This window comes from Tympanuchus pallidicinctus, unplaced genomic scaffold (assembly GCF_026119805.1).
Source record: "Tympanuchus pallidicinctus isolate F22 unplaced genomic scaffold, pur_lepc_1.0 scaffold13, whole genome shotgun sequence".
NCBI classification, from domain to species: domain Eukaryota; kingdom Metazoa; phylum Chordata; class Aves; order Galliformes; family Phasianidae; genus Tympanuchus; species Tympanuchus pallidicinctus.
The window spans coordinates 17,391,199-17,407,203 of NW_026294648.1; the positions used below are offsets into that span (position 1 = coordinate 17,391,199).

Below are 16,005 nucleotides of genomic sequence, written 5' to 3' on the forward strand. Positions count from 1 at the left end.
TTGCACAGCTGAAAAAGCAGGAGGGGTGGCTGGCTGCATGCTGTGGGGGCTGCCAGCAACAGGCAGTGGGTTTCAGCTATTAAGTGGTCCTATAGCAGCTACCCCATTTGCTTTGCTCTGTGCTGAATTAGACAGATCCCTCTCCAAATCACATCCGGGCTCTGTAGGATGTTTGTAGGATGTGACAGGGCCAGGTCCCCACTGCCATGCGTTGCATCTGAAAAGCTGAGAGGGTGGGATTTGAAAACCAACTGAGTTACGTCACCTGTGCAGGCGAACGTCACGCAGCCACGTTGGTTTGGCTGTCAGAGGGCTGCTAACCTAACATGAGAATTGCAGCTGTGTTCCGAGCCCAAAAGGTCTGCAGAATCCATCAGACTTGGCTGTGTTGGAGAAGGAAGGCTGTGTGCTCCCAGCTGGCTCCGTGCTCACTTCCAGCCTCAGCCAAACACGGGCTGCACTCAATGCCTTTGGTTTGCTTCCAAGCCCAAGCTGTCTTCTCCAGGCGTCCCAGCCCTTGTTTGGCAGCAGAGAAACACTGGAAAACCTCAGGCATGTTTCCTGTAAAGTGTAATAGCAGCCTGCACTGCAGGGAGCGAGCTGTGTCGGCTGTTGATGGGGACTTGGGGACATGCTTGATGCTGCACTACTTCTTCTGTGATTCAATATTGTTATAGCAGCACTTAAGGGTCTGTTCTCCCTTCTCTCTGCTCGTATAACTCTCATTACTGCTAATAGAGTATGGATCTGTTAGGGGATTCATGCAGGCTGCACGCCTTGCCCAGAGTGCTGCGCGGTCCTTAATGGTGTCATCAGTGCCTTTTCCATTAGCTGGAAACATCCCCTCTCTCCGCCACAGCATTTTACAACATTAACAGCAAGCAAAAGGGAGTGTTTTGGACAAGGGAATGAGGCATATGAACAGGGCAATGTGCAATAAAAAGACTTCCAGTGTTCCAGGATCATACATGCTGGGGATGCTATCTCTATCCCAGCAGCACCTTTGGCTCATGGGGAAATATCCCAAGAGCCTGGGGCAGATGTTTCCTGCCTGCATTCTGCCTGCACAGCGATGACAGCACCCACAAATAGTAACCTACACCTCCTCTTCTAATAGGTCAGCCTTTTAAGCTGGACCCCAAGATGGCCCACAAGAAGTTGAAGATCTCCAACGATGGGCTGCAGATGGAGAAGGACGAGAGCTCCCTGAAGAAGAGCCACACGCCAGAGAGGTTCAGTGGGACCGGGTGCTACGGTGCGGCGGGCAACGTCTTCATCGACAGCGGCTGCCACTACTGGGAGGTGGTGGTGGGCTCCTCCACTTGGTAGGCACCCCCTGACCTTTCCTCCATCTCCTGGAGGCCCTCAGTATCCCCTGAGTTGCCGTGCACTGTGCTGGGGTTCAAGTCTGGGGTTACTCAAGGTTGGAGAGTTGGACGCTGTTGTCATGGCTGGGACCTGGCATTGGGCTGGCTGTGGGTGCAGTGCTCTGCGAGCGCCTCCTCTCTGCCAGAAGGCTGTGGGATGGCCCCAAAAAGACTGCAAGGTGAAGCGTTACGTGTCTATTTCTCTCCCCTGCCGACCTCACCAATGCAGCTCTTGCCTTGATGGCACCATCGTTGGGTTCAGGCTCTTGGCATGCGTTCCTGTGCAAGCAGCCAGAGATGTGTCCAGCCTGCACAGGCTGGTGAAACACAACCCAACGCACATGGGGGTTAGATTCAGTCTCACAGTGAGGTCTCTGAGCAAAGCTTCTCCTCTCTCTCCCAGGTACGCCATCGGCGTGGCTTACAAGTCGGCTCCTAAGAACGAGTGGATCGGGAAGAACTCCTCATCTTGGGTCTTCTCCCGCTGCAACAACAACTTCGTGGTGAGGCACAACAACAAGGAGATGCTGGTGGAGGTGCACCCGCAGATGAAGCGCCTCGGCGTCCTCCTGGATTACGACAACAACGCGCTCTCCTTCTACGACCCGGCCAACTCCCTGCACCTGCACACCTTCGAGGTCTCCTTCATCCTCCCGGTGTGCCCCACGTTCACTATCTGGAACAAATCCTTGATGATCCTCTCGGGTCTGCCTGCCCCAGACTTCATAGATTACCCAGAGCAGCAGGAGTGTAACTGCAGGCCCCAGGAGTCCCCGTATGTATCAGGGATGAAAGCCTGTCACTAGGAGCGATCCTGCCCCACGGCGGTACCGGTGATGTGGGCCGGGGCTGGCGGTGGGCACCAGGAGCCCTCCGAGCCACAGAGCAGCCACAATGCTCCAACAGGAGGGCACCCACCTGCGGCTCGTTTTATTTTTAAGGGGAAAACAAAAGAACCTCTGAAAATAAACTCCTGTTGGCCGGCTCCACGTGTGCACGCCAGGCTCCTGCAGCATCTTCGTGGCTCTCCCCGGGGCAGATCGTCACGTGGATGGTTTTGTTTCCCTGCATCCAGGATGGGCTTTTGGGTGATGTTCTCAGGTGCCGTGGTGGTCAGGGGGGGATGTCTGCTGCATCCCTGAAGGGTTGGGGCTGCAGAGATTGGCTTTCTGGAGACCACGAGAGGCAGGTGGGATCTGAGTGTTGTTCTATGGGGAGGGCTCTGCGTTTGACCAACGTTTGGCAGCTTGCCTGGGTCTGTGGTCCCCATCCCTCCGGCCCACCTCATGTCTTGTGGGAGACCCCATTTCACAAGGGAGACCCCACATGAGTGTTTCCTAGGAGTTGGGTGAGGCGCTTTGTGCCCCTGGCACAGATGCTTCTGTTGGCTTTGTGTCTGCTGTCCCTGCAGACAGAATGCAGCTCCCATGCTGAGCAGAGGTGCTCAAAGGCCATCTTTGTTCTTTCTGACCCAAAAGCTCAATTTCAGACCCCAGAATCTTGGCACTCACTTTGTTCCCTGCCGTGGAGAAGCCATCCTGTTTGCTCTGTGGCGAAGGAGCCCTGGTTCCCCAATGAGCTGCCACCAGTGCTCCAGTACCTAAGCACCAAGCTGGGACCAATGAGGCCATGGGGCAGCGTGGCAGCATGGGATGTGCTGATGCACAAGCTTTGGTCCATGGTGTTGAAAATTCCTTTTTTTCTCTCTGGTCTTACCTTGGTGGCATCACATGTTGACCAAAGCTGAGGCCGGCCAGCTCCGCCCGTCCTTTCCTTGCCTTTTCTTTTTTTGTTGTTGCAATGGGGAGAGACCCTTGGACATTGCTGATAGGAAACTACCTCAAAGCCCAGCCCCAGAGGGGTGGGTGGCCGGCTCAGACAGCACACGACAGCACCTGGGGGCTCATCCCACAGCAGGGAGGGGGCACAGGGGCCGAGTGAGGAGTCCCCACCAGTGAGCCACCCTGGGGAACACTTGTCACTAAGGGACGCAGGGACTGCATGGACACATGTGAGAGCACGGGGTGGGGAAGCAGCAGGGTCACACCTGCCAGCCCCACAGCTAAGCACACGAACACAATTCACTTTACGAGGCTGAGCTGCCTTTTTTGGTTGGATGTTTTGTTCCCAAAGCCCTGTGGGTCTTTTCCCTGTGTGCTGCTCGCACTGCGCCAACCTCCAGCAAACGGCCAAGCACTGGAGATGGATTTCAGCTTCTGCAATCCGGGGCCAAGCTTTCTGCTGGCACCGGCACCGCTTATTGCCAGAGGACTCAGCGCATCCAGTAAAGCACACGAGCCATTACCGTGACGTTTGCACCTGATGAAATTGCACTAATTGCTGCGGGATCCCCGCGCGTCTCCTTCCCACGGCATCTGGGTCAACCACGTTGTCTTCTCCTGGTTGAGGAAAAGCAAAACCCAGCACTGCCGGGGAATGGGAGCTGTGGCCCCTCCCTGCTCCTCACCCCGCTGCAGCCTGTGCCCCCAGCCCACGTCCCACTGACAAAAACCCGACCGGTGCGTGATGGCACGCGGGCAGTTGTAGCCCATCTGGGTTTATGAATGGCCCACGGTTATGAATGAGCACGTTTCCCACGGGTATGGGGGTTGGGGTCCCATGGGACTGAGGGTGCTGCCAGCCCCATTCCTCCCAGTGACCCCACTGTACAGAATGGGGACGTGGGAAAACCCTGTCTGCCATGTTCTCTTCCACGTGTAACATACTTGTTTCGGTTTTGTTTTGGGGGAGGGTTGCTTTTTCTTTTTATGTTTTCTTTCTTTCTTTTTTTTTTGGGGGGAGGCCGTAGGGAGGGGGGCAAATTCTTTGTTAATGTGTATATATATATATAAAAATATAATATAATATATATACGTTACTGAGTGTGTCTGCGTGGCAGAGATTGTGCGGCGTGTGGCTTCCGTGTGGCACTAAGTGCTCCTTCTGGCCATCCCCAACCCTCTGACAGCACCATCTGCAGACCTGGGGGTTCCTGGGCCACAGGCACAGCAAGGAACCAGGCATGGAGATGGAAGGGGGCTTTGCCCATCGTTAAGGTTGGAAAAGACCTCTAAGGTCACCCAGTTCAACCGTCAGCCCATCTGCGTTACGAGCATTGTGAGCCAGGATGGGAACGGGGAGCTTGGCTCAGCCCCATGAGCATCACACGCTCCGTGAGGCCGCTCAGCTGGTGCTGCTGGGGGGTTTTGCTCTCCCTGGGGACAAGGCTGTGTGTCCCATGCATCCTACAAACCGCATTTCTCATCCTGGAGTGCTGCCCAGGCTTGAGAGCTCCTGGGGCGGCAGGACGTGTGGGATGCTGGAGCACCATCCCCAAAAGCCCATCCGTAGGGACATTTTGAAGAGGGGGAATGGTGCAGTGACATTTCCCACTGGTCCCAGCCCAAGGGATGTGAAGGCACTCGAGCTGACAGCCGACAGAGAAAGCCTTTGTGGAGCAGAAGTGCCTAAAATATTCATGAAGGGGAAAACATATGGTGCAAACCAACGCTGTAAAATTAAATATTTCTTACTTTATTCCTTTGCTCCAGGCTTTTTCACATTAAACATTCAGTGCCAGCACATGGAAACTGACCTCAAGATTGAGGAGCTGCTTTCATTGTGGGGCCAATCTGCGGTGTGTGCAGAAGCTCAGGCCAGCTTAAATACAGGAGTGACCGTGCAGGGGTAGGTTTAGCTGGGCAGGATGTGCAGCACTATGGGGCTTCGGCGATGACAAAGCTGTGCCCTTGCAATGCTGCAGGTGGGGTTTCCAAACAGCCTCCATAGGAAATGAACCTAACGCTGCTTTCCTGAGCATCCCCTGGAGCTGTGCTCCTGACATCAGCAGGGCTGGAGAGAAGCTTCAGCTCCTGAAAAAATAACCCTTCCTTCATATTTAATGGCTCCTCAAGCCTTTCAAGTTCAAGCGAGTGCTTTGCAGCCATCTGGGAGGTTCCGGCGGGTGCAATCTTCAGTGCATCTTCAGTCCTCCTTCTGGATGGGTAATTCCAAAGGAAGGGTGATGCTGTGCTCGGAGCTGGGGTGCTGTGGGCCTAGGGACACAGCTCAGCCTTTGGGGGACCTCCATGAGGCACCTGAAGCAAGAGGGGGAGGGAGAAAACTGAACATGGGCCACTGCAGCCTGGCAATACCCCAGCTGGAAGATTGATCCCACTGAAACGCTGGGTTTGGAGCCCACAGGCACACAGCAAGGCTGGGATACGTGCTGCACCATCAAAAGCTTCCAGCCATCCCCACAGAAAGGCATTTTCTAATGGCAAAGACAATAAAGAACATGAGTGGGTTTTCCATTTGCCCCCACGTTTCCCAGATTTCCTTCTAGACTCCACCCAAACAGATACAATGCGAGTTTTCTCTTTTTCTCTCTCTACTTTTCTTTTTTTTTTGCATGGTTCTAAGACAAATCCTCACACGGTGCAGAACACCTAAGGTGAATCCCAGTGCCACCGGAGGTAATGCTGCAGCCACCCATGGCCACCATTGCATGGCTCCCGTACCCACAGAGGGTATCTCTTCCCCAGTAGGGAAACTGTTCCCTTTAGCAGTGATGATTCCTCCCTGTGCTAATAACAGAAGCGTGGCACAGGATGGCCAGAACACACTGCCCCATCGCCCTGGGGAGCAGATGCCACTGGTGGGGCCATTCCCAGCAATGAGCAGGGCATGGCCCCGTGCTGCCCTCCTCATCTCCGCAGGGCAGAGGCTGCTCTGCCCACCAAGCAGCCGTAATTGCTGCCTTTATTCCCATCCAGCAGCTGCTGCTACGCAGAGCAGCAAGGAGATTTTTCTCCCTCCTCGCTCCCTTTGAAGCCTTTCTCCATTAACCTCTGGTTTCTAGGAAACAATATCTCTTGTGGATGGGCACCTGCGAAAGTCAATTTAAAACCATTACTGACGTGGCAGGTTGCTTCGTAGAAAGAAAAAGGATTTTGCTGAGCAGATGAAATCGGCTTCGCCGCTGCTTTCCAGGAATCTGCTTTGAAACACACAAGGCTTCCATGTCACAAGCACAACAAATCGAGCTGGAAATTGCTTCCTCAGCCAGCCAGGAGTTCGTGAAATAGGAGATGCAAAAAAGCTCCATCACCAGCATCCTCCAACAGGGAAGCTGCAAAGCACAGAGACAGCACAAATTATTATTTTTATATGGTTTGTGACATCAAAAGGCTGCCTCGTCTGTGGAGGTTGGCTAATGACAGCCATTGCACGGGGATGGGATAATCCTGCTTGGGAATAAAAAGCTGCAGTCCCTCAAACCACGAATGAAATTCCTTTAACCGACGAATTAACTCCTGGATGGGGGGAAGAAAATGGTACAGAGAAACGTGGCTTTAAAGGTGGTTGGAATGGAAAATTATGCCTGATTGACTGCATGGGGTTAATGATCGGCGGTGTCTGAACTGGCCTCAAATTAGTCCTCCTCAGTAGAGCCGTAATTGGGATTTTAAGCTCTCATTTGAAGTAGCAGCCCTAAAATGTTCGTCCCTTGACCCAGGAGCCATGCAGAAATCATCCCTTGGCCTGGCCGCGCAATGACAGACAGCACAGAGTGAAGGTGTGAGAGCAGGCAGCCCCTCGTGGAGGTGTTTCTGGGTGACAGAGGGCTGAAATGGCGCTGACAAAGATCACCTCTGAAGTCTGTGGTGCCTGGGAAGTAGGTGCAGGGAAATGGTGGGGACACACAGACCCTGTGTCCTCTGCTCGGGACAACCCCAACCAGCAGGATTGCTGTGCAGCATCACAATGGATGGTCCTACACAGATGTCCTCATTCCTCTTGTAACCCCAGGGCAGCACCGACAAACTGCTGAATGCACCCCAAAATCCACGAGCAGTGACACCAGCAGAGCAGGACAAGCAGAGGCACTTCCAATCCCAACCGGTGCCACCAGTGCCAGACTCCTGGGCACACAACAAGGCTGGGAAACCACAAGTGAGCCCAGTTCTCCATGGCAACGAGGAAGAATTGGGTCAGATGAAGGCTGGGAGGAGGCGTGAGCTCCCTGGAGCTTTAGAAGCAGCCAGAAAGTCACAGCCAGCCCAGGGATGGGACTGGGAGCAGAGACATGGCCCGTGGCCATCCAGGTGCACCTGCAGCCAGAGCCTGTGCCTCTTTGCTCTGCAGCATCAGTGCAGCTTTAACAGGTGAATTAAGCACCAGCTGTAAGGTTTGAGAGCAATGCAATTGCCACAATTGCCTCTGTGGATTCACCAGCATTACATGCAGGCATCACCACTTTTTGGTGGGTTCTGTGTTTCGGGTGACATTTGGGTTCTAGCATGTATGGAAATGGCCAAGGCAATGCCTGAGCACCTTGGGAAGGGACACAGCCAGCCCTGGGAGCACAGGTGGAAGCAATTCACCCGTGTGAACCAGGTTCCACCCCTCCCTAAGTCTCATTTAAGGGCTGGCTGCCCCAGGGGAAGGTTCTCTATGCAGGGATCCCTTCTGGTGGAGTATCTGGTGAGCCCTGGTCTTTGGGGCAGGTAAGCTAATCTTTCTTTCTTTAACTGGATTGTGACCATCTCCCTTTATTGGCTAATTCAGAGCTGGTTATCTGCCACTGCCTTTCCCTACAGATTGTCTTTAAGTACCTGTTCTGTGGCAGTTGCTTGTTGGATCTTTGTCATTAAGTTGTCACTAGAAGTCCTTTGTTCTGTTCCTCGCTGTCTCCATGTGTGACTTTGAGACAAATGGTTTCTGTTGGCTGGGGCACATCAGATGTCTCTTAGATGGTTATGGGGAGCAGCTGTATCACAGAATCACATAATATCTTGAGTTGGAAGGGACTCACAAGGACCACTTAATCCAACTCCTGGCTTCACATGGGACCACCCAAAATTCAAGCCCAGTGCCTTGAACTTCGGAAGCCTTGGGGCCACCATCATTGCACGGTTCCCCAGTGAGGTGGGACCCTTCTGGTCTGCAAGAGACGAGGTGAGCAGATCCTCCTATGTGTGCACTGATTCCCAGTGCTGCCTTAGCTCACGAAGCCTTGGAGACAAAGGTGAAACGAAGGGAGCCTTCACCATGTTGTGGCTGCTTCACGACCCTTTGGGCAGGTTCTTGGCCACTGCAACAACCTCCATCCCGAAGCAGGTGGAGGGAAGAGCTCCTTGGTCATCCTGAAATCCCACTCCTTGGGTCATGCTGTTTGACCCAAGAGATGCTAAGCCATAGCCCAGAGCAACCGGAAATGAAGGTGATGAAGGAATTTGTAATTAAATTGCCATTAGATGGATAACAGATTGCCTGACAGCTGACAGTGAGTGAAAGCGTTCTATCCTGTCATGTTTTATCAGCATGAAAACCATTTGCAAGTGCTCTAATTACACTCCTAATTGCCAATGTGATTAGGGACCTGCAGCTGTTCATTAAACGTGTGTCACCCTCAGCCAGCAATCTGCAGGAGAGAGTATTTAATTAATTGAATAGCACACTGGATGAAAGCTGGAGGTGGACAACCTGGGAGCTGGGCGAGGAGCGGAGGAACCTAGCACCTAAAAGAGCTGGTGTGGCAGGTTGTCTGACACCAACAGAGCTGCTGCTGTGCAGACATGCCCCAGAGAATCAGAAAGCCATGTAACAGGTCAGAAATGAACAGGAGTTAGCAAGGAACAGGGCATTCCCCTTCCAATTCACCTACTGCTTTTGGATGCTTGCTCTCTTGGTGCCTCCATGCTTAGCAGTGCTGGTGGGAGAGCCTTGAGGCACATCAGGAGAAGATTTAGGAGGCATCACCTTTTCCATTTCCATTTAGTGAGTGTCCGTAGTGATATTTTCTTGAGAACTAATTCTGTGTTTTGTGGATTTTCTCTAAGTTCAAAGCGCAAGGTCAGCTGCATTGTTTTACTGTTTCATCCCAACGGCAGGATGTAGAGTAGCCCAGGCTAAGAGGGACCACAAAAAACCTTTTATGGGGAAAAAGATCCTGGAACCTCCACCATCTCTTAAGAAGGAGATCCGAGCAGATGAAGACTGAATGAAAGCTTGGGATGCTGGAAAGGCAGCGTAAGAAGTCTCAGTGCCATCATCCAAGAACAGGGAGCCCCAACTGGGGAGCCTAGAGAGGGACTGGAGAGTAAGGACAGCCCAGCCCGCAGTAAGGAAGCCTTGAGTGAAGCTTGCTGTCCCCTATAAGCCTTTCTGCCCAGCCCTGCAGCTCTGCTGTAGTGCCAGGTATTCCTCCTTGCATCATGTGGGGCTCTGTCCTTTCTTCCTCTGAGAGCAGCTCTCTGCCCTTGCGTTACCGACTCTTCTCTCGTTGATTTCAGACCCCTCCTTCAGTGCACAGAGATGCTTCCAAATGCTCACTTCTCCCACCACAAATCTGCATGACACCCCACCTCTGTTCCCTGACAAAGAGCCATTGGGCCAAGCCCCATCCAACGCTGAGCCATCAATGCCTTTGGAAATCTGGATCATGAGGGCAGCCGCTCTCTGGGCTGCCAATGGCCCAAAGTTCTCCACCTCTGCCTTCAAAGACTTTCACAAGCAATGGGATCCGGCCCCATAGCAGATCTGTACCTGGTGGATGTGCATCACCATTGGCTTTCATGTCCTTGCTCTTTTCCAACTGTAATCATTCTCAGATTTTTATGATCTGAACAAGGAAGGTTTAAGCTGTTGGGCCATAGGAGACCCTGCTCTCCTCTTTGCTGCAGTCCCAGGTTTTTCCTGCCAGAAGACTTTCTCACTCCCACATCCAGCAGGCTCAGCTTTCTTTGCCCTCCTCAGAGCCTGATGGCTCAGTGAAGACATCTCTATGGAGATGCACCTCTGGGGCAGCCAGCCAGCTGTGGAGCAAGATGGGAGTATCTTGGATGCCTTGGTGGAATTTGCATGCTCTTATTGCCAAGCTTGACAAAGAGCAAGGGCAGCCCTAAACCTGCCAAATCGCAGTGGGAATGCAGGGCAATGGAAGGCAAGTGGCTCTTGGAGTGCTCAGACCCTCCTTGCCCTCGTGCCTCTAGGGAACCACCTCTTCTCCAACACCTCTATGGAGTTCCCTTCCCATGAAGCCATTCTATCCTGCCTGGTCTTCTGCCTGTGCTTTTTTCCACTGCGTCTCCCTTCCAATTCTCCCTCTCCTCCCTGCAGTTTCTGCACTGAGCTGTACAGAGCTTTGTCCTGTTTCCCAATGAAGGGCGAAGCACAAAAATAAGTTGTGTGTTATTTACACTCCTCTGGATTGTGTGTGAACGGGAGCCCTGCAATTTTAAAGCCTTTTAAAATCAGTTAAAGATTTAGATTTCTCTGTTGGCGACATTTGCAACTTGATGTTGCTAAACACTTGAGTGCAGCTCATTTGCAGACATTAACGAGCACATCAGAGGAGTCTGAAGCACCAACAGTGCTGCTCATCTCCTGTTATTTATAATACTCTGTCTCTGGATATCGCCCAGCCAAGAGCTGTTAGCCTGCAGCTGGAGCATCCATCTTCCTTCAGCAGAGCACCAGCAGCACGCACCATGGCTGGGGGGTGCATCCCCATTGCTGGCTGCTGGGGGGCAGGAGCAGGCCACCAAGCAGCAAGATCCCAGCTCCTGGTGAGCATCACCAGAGCCAGACAGTGACCTCTTCACAATGGGCTCAGTGTGCAAAGCAGCCTCAGAACCCTGCTCCTGTTCTCTGTGTCTGGGACCCAATTAGAGCCCAGCATCCTCCCGCAACCCAAGCAGAATGACTGTTTTCTTCCACGTTAGGATGACTGCAGGGACGTGAAGCGGTGATTATTCCTCTAATTAATGGTCAGATTTACCCAGTAATTGGCAAATGAGAGACTCCACCATCAGCCCTAGAACATGGGAGAGTCATCCCCTGTAAATAGCTCTAAACGAGGCTCTTTGAACCATTGGTTGCATGGGAGGCAATGAATTACTTGCTGTGCTCAAGACAGACATGTTATTTATTGAACTCAGAGAATTAAGGCTTTCTGGTTTATTGGAGATGAACCTAAGCAAATGTGATTTAGGATGTGATTTAGGAGCCTGGAGTTGCTGGCAGCTCCTGGTATGGCATGCAGCATGCTGTGCCATGGCAAGGGGGATTTACAGCTCTTTGTTGCTGGAGTATGATGCATTATTAATCAGTCATATTTTAGGAGATCCAAATTTATGTAGGCTCTAATTAGACTGCTCTCTTTTTAATCTTGGAGTGTGCACAGGACTTAATGGTACATGGGAGCGTAGCATGGAGGGGTGTGCCCTGGGACATCATTACCTCCTCTGCTCTCACATCCATCTGCAGGATGCCATTAGGATTTGTCTCTATGATGACAATGCCATGCAGCATCCCTTGCATCTCCTGAGCCATCAGCCAGATCTCTTTGCTTTGCACAGGTAAAACCAAGGCTATTAGAGAGGAGGCCTTGAGCTGAATGCGTGGAGTGGGGAGCAGCGTGCTTGGCATGCAGCATGAGTGCAGGAAAACGAATGCTGAAATGGACTGAGGCACTTGGAATAGGAGTTGTTTCCATCGCATGGGAAGGAGCAGTGCCTCTGCTGTGTCCCTGGATGAACCCAGCTCTGCTCAGTGCCAGCTCCACAACCGCTGCCCTGCTATGGAAAGGGGGTGACCAACCAAGAGCAACCTCACACGGGCATTCTGAGCCAGCTGATGGGAGCATCCCTCGTTGGTAGGGCAGCAAAGGAACCTGAGCAGGATTTGGCCCCAGGGACTGCTCACAGCCAAGTTTGCTTGGTAGAGGAGTCAGAGTCTCACAGCTGGTCCCTATGGCTTGCTTCTGTTGGAGCAGGGGCAGCAGGAATGGGTGGGAAAAGGTTCTGGAAGGCACTGGGCTCAGAGCTTGTGTAAGGCACACACAGCAGCCTGGGACTGAGAATGTAAATGGAGGCATGCAGAAAGAAGCAGGTGAAGTGCTTCAGCACAGCATCGGGGTGGGAGATAGAGCAGGGCTGCTGAAAGTGGGGGAAGAAAATCCTCATCCCACTGACACCTCCAAAGAAAAGGGGATAAAACCTCATTACAGAACCTGATGAGAAGTTCAAACTAAGCTCATCTACCCATGGAGAGAAGGAAAAAAAATAAAGCAGCCTTCTCATTTCCTCCCCTTTTTTCTCCCTGCCCGTACAGCCATATGCATTTATATGTACTTAGAGGACTTCAAACAATTTTGCTGCTGCTTCTGCTGATCTCCTCGCTCGCTGCTGAGCGCTTCTTCAAATGGAAAGGCATCACAACTCCTCCTCCTCAGAGCGTCGGGCCCCAGTTTTCCTATCAACCATTTCAAACCACTTATCCACTCAGCAGCTTTTCGGATGGAGAACTCCCTGGAGCCGCACGCTCATCTCTGAGCACCTGTAATTTTAAATTAAAGGAAGGGGAAAGGCTCATCCTCCTCTGAGGCCGCATCTCCCACCTGCAGCACCAGGGCTGCCCGTGCTTGGTGCCCTCCCTGCTTTGCTCTGCCCATGGATGCAATGAACAGAAATGGCACAGAAAGCAAATCAGGGAGCAATTGCTGGGTGATCTCATTGCACTGGCAAGCGTGGCTTGGATGGGTTGCAAACTGCTCCAGCTTCTTCCGATGTCATTGCACCGGGGCGTTGTATTTAAGGCAAAAAAGCACAGCTCAGGAAGCAGTGTCTCTGCACAGGGATAAACAGGAGGCATTTTTTCCACATGAGCATGTCTGATGAGCTCCAGGCCACATCTGCCTGCTGATTGCTGGCCTGGGTGGCTGTGGGATGCAGTGGGACCAGGAAGGTGCCCCTGGAACAGCGAGCAGTGATGAACAGCAGAGGAGCACTGTGAGGCCCTGCAGAGAGCACCCAGCCTGGTGGCACAGCAGTTAGGTGGCAGCTGTGCTGAGTAATGGCTCTGTTGCTGATCTATTATTGAAAGTGATGGAATAATAATACACTGTAGAGAAAAGCAGCACCGTGACACAGAAGGGTGTGAAGTGACTTGAAATTATCTGGTATAAATACTCCAGAAGCCCCGACAGGTGAAGTCTGAATGAGCCAGGAGAGCCCACGGGAGGCATTTCACAGCAGAACCCTACAGAAAGCAAAAGCTGTTCTGTGTGCTGAGCATCAGCTGTGGAAAACTATGTGGTGTGGGTGGCCCTGGGGCACAAAGCAGTGATGCAGATAAATGCCCAGGCACGTCGCTGTGAGGAGGGAGTGAAAGGAAGCCTTGTGCTAACGGGCTGGAGGAGAGCCTGTGAGCCCAGGGATTGTGGGGAGACAGAGTGGGGCTGGAGGGTCTCTGCCATGAGGGCAAAAGCTGCTCCCTGGGGCTGGTGGGGCACTGAGGCTCTGCTGAGGATGGGGCTGCAGGTCGTGGCTGGTTTAGGAGAGAAGCTGAGAGCAGGGATGGAGCGCTCTCACTATGGAGGGTTTTGTAGACTTCCAGGGCCAGCTGTTCCATAGGCAGTTCTCCCAGTTAAACCAGCACAGCACCAGCTGGCATCGATTTGGGCTGTGTGACCTCCTCCAGCCTGCAGACTTGGCTCAGCCTCTGAAGAAGCTGGCCTTGATGGCAATGGGGTCTCGCTTCAAACTGGGTCTTGCTTTGAGCGAGGGGATCGACTGGGGGTGTCTCCTGTCCCTTCCTCTGCCACCGTTCTGTGGTGCCCTCTGTGTTCCTGGGCAGCCTCCCTGGAGCAATCCCTGCTGAACAATCCCTGCTGAAGCTGCTGCACTCATCCACCCAGAATGGGATGGCTTCAAACTCAGGGCTCTGTGGGGTTTTTTTTCCACTCTAAAAATAGTGATGATTCAGGAGAAACCCAGCAGTAGAACCCTTCCTCCATAAATCACAGGCCCATAGAATAGCTTGGGTTGGAAGGACCTCAAAGATCACCTTGTCCCAACCTTCAGGAGCTGCTCTTTGGAATGGGACCCACCAGGATCCTTCAAGTGGTCCAAGCAGTGCTCGTGGGGCCATTGGAACACAGCACAAACATAAATATGGCATATTAAATACACAAAGGAAGGAAAAGTTGCTAATTGCCCACGAATAACAAGCTGTAACCACGTAGCTCACTTAATTAGAAAAGAAATTAATCACAACATGGAAGGCACGCTTTAATTATAGCAAGGCATTGCACTGAGTGATAATGAGCATCACCGGAGCCGGAAAGCGCTGCTGTTTGCAATCTCATTTTGGTCTCTCACTGCATGCTCACGCATCCCCTGTGCAGCAGATAGCCTTGCTCTGAGCAGGGAATGGGACCAGAGACCTCCAGACACCTCTTCCTCCCACCCGGAGCTTCCCACGCGTCACGTCAGACCAAACACAGTCTGCTCCAACCTGATTTGTTCCATGATTCTACTGACACGACGCTGTGGTTTCGTCTTTATGCCTAAGAACCTTCAGGATCTCTTATTCCTTCTGCTTTCCGCATTTAGCATTTTGCCACGGGGAGAAAAAGAGGAGGAAAGAAGCTGCCAAAATTTCTTTAAACCCCTGAGCGCATCTCCCTCTGCCCATGGTCCCTTCCAGCCCACAGATGTCCTCTGTCACTTATCTCTTACATAAATGCCATCTCCTTTGGTAACCTTGCAGTCCTCACACAGCATCTCTCCAATTCCAATGGATCTTCTTTCTCTAACGTGCCTGAGATGTGGGCTGTCCTGGTCCTCCTGCTGACCCGAGGTTGACTTTGGCCAACCCAGGGCTGGTTGCTCCCATCCATACCGGATCGCTTTCCTCAGCATTGCTCTGCAGCTCACGTCCATCACCTCCTCCATGGGACCTGCTTGTGCAGCCAGGGCCTGGCAGTCTCTTCTCTTCACGTTGCTATTGCCTTGCCATGGCCATCGGTGTCCCCTCAGATCTAAAAGCCTTGTTAGTCCTTGCTTCAGCCCCTTTCATCACGATTGTGGCACGTCACCGGTGTTGCTACGTCTGGTTCCCTGCATGGGAGGCTGTTCCTCCTCTTTTTTTCTTTTTCCCTCCTAATTTACCAAAACCCACTGGGAAATGGGCAGTTTTAGTGAAGCAGGAGGGATGCGTCGCTACTGCCTCTGCTGAGTGGAGGTTAATTAGATAATTACTCACACGTTGCCAGTTTGTCAGGCATGAGCAATGCTGTGATTGCCAACTGGGAAAGCCTCATTTCCCTGAAAACACGTTGCTGGGAAGGTCTTTCTAACACACACACAGGTCTGCCAGCAGATGATGCCCTTCCACAAGTCAGAATTACCCTAATTTTAATTTGGAGGGGGTAACTTCTTGCAGCGCATCGTCTCAGCCATTTGATGCAACGAGGGCCACGTCCTTGCAAAGATGCAGGTTTTACAGTCTGCAAACTAAGGCTGGAAAAAACCAGTCAGATCCCCATGTCCAACCCCAGCCCACCCCAACGTGCCCATCAACACATCCCTCAGTTCCATCATCCCCATGGCTCTGGAACACCTCTGGGGACGGTGACCTCACCGCTCCTTGGGCAGCTGTGCTGTGCATCACTGCTCTTTCAGAGAAGAAATTTGTCCTAATATCCAATCCTAGACATTGTTGCAGAACGTGTTGTGTGCTTTGTGTACCAGCAGGGTAATGCAGGGCCACCATCTTTCAGGTCAATGGCAGAGTCTTAACAAATGGCATCATTGAACCAGCGCTTGTGTTGGGACGGCCAAGTGGAAAC

At 52.4% G+C, this 16,005-nt stretch overlaps 1 protein-coding gene and 1 long non-coding RNA gene across 3 annotated transcripts in view; both read left to right on the forward strand.

Annotated features, from left to right (window-relative positions):
* MID2 (midline 2) overlaps positions 1-4,178 on the forward strand; it is a 52,110-nt gene extending 47,932 nt beyond the window's left edge. For both annotated transcript variants that reach the window (XM_052673061.1, XM_052673060.1), the window contains exons 9-10: positions 1,118-1,325; positions 1,771-4,178. In XM_052673061.1, the coding sequence (XP_052529021.1) occupies positions 1,118-1,325; positions 1,771-2,173 (611 nt within the window). In that variant the 3' untranslated portion in view covers positions 2,174-4,178. The remainder of the gene's footprint in view (positions 1-1,117; positions 1,326-1,770) is intronic.
* A 3,648-nt stretch (positions 4,179-7,826) lies between these two features.
* Positions 7,827-14,763, forward strand: LOC128075910 (uncharacterized). The gene is made up of 2 exons (XR_008204147.1): positions 7,827-7,876; positions 7,970-14,763. It is a non-coding gene; the product is annotated as an uncharacterized LOC128075910 (long non-coding RNA).
* The last annotated feature ends 1,242 nt before the right edge of the window (positions 14,764-16,005 follow it).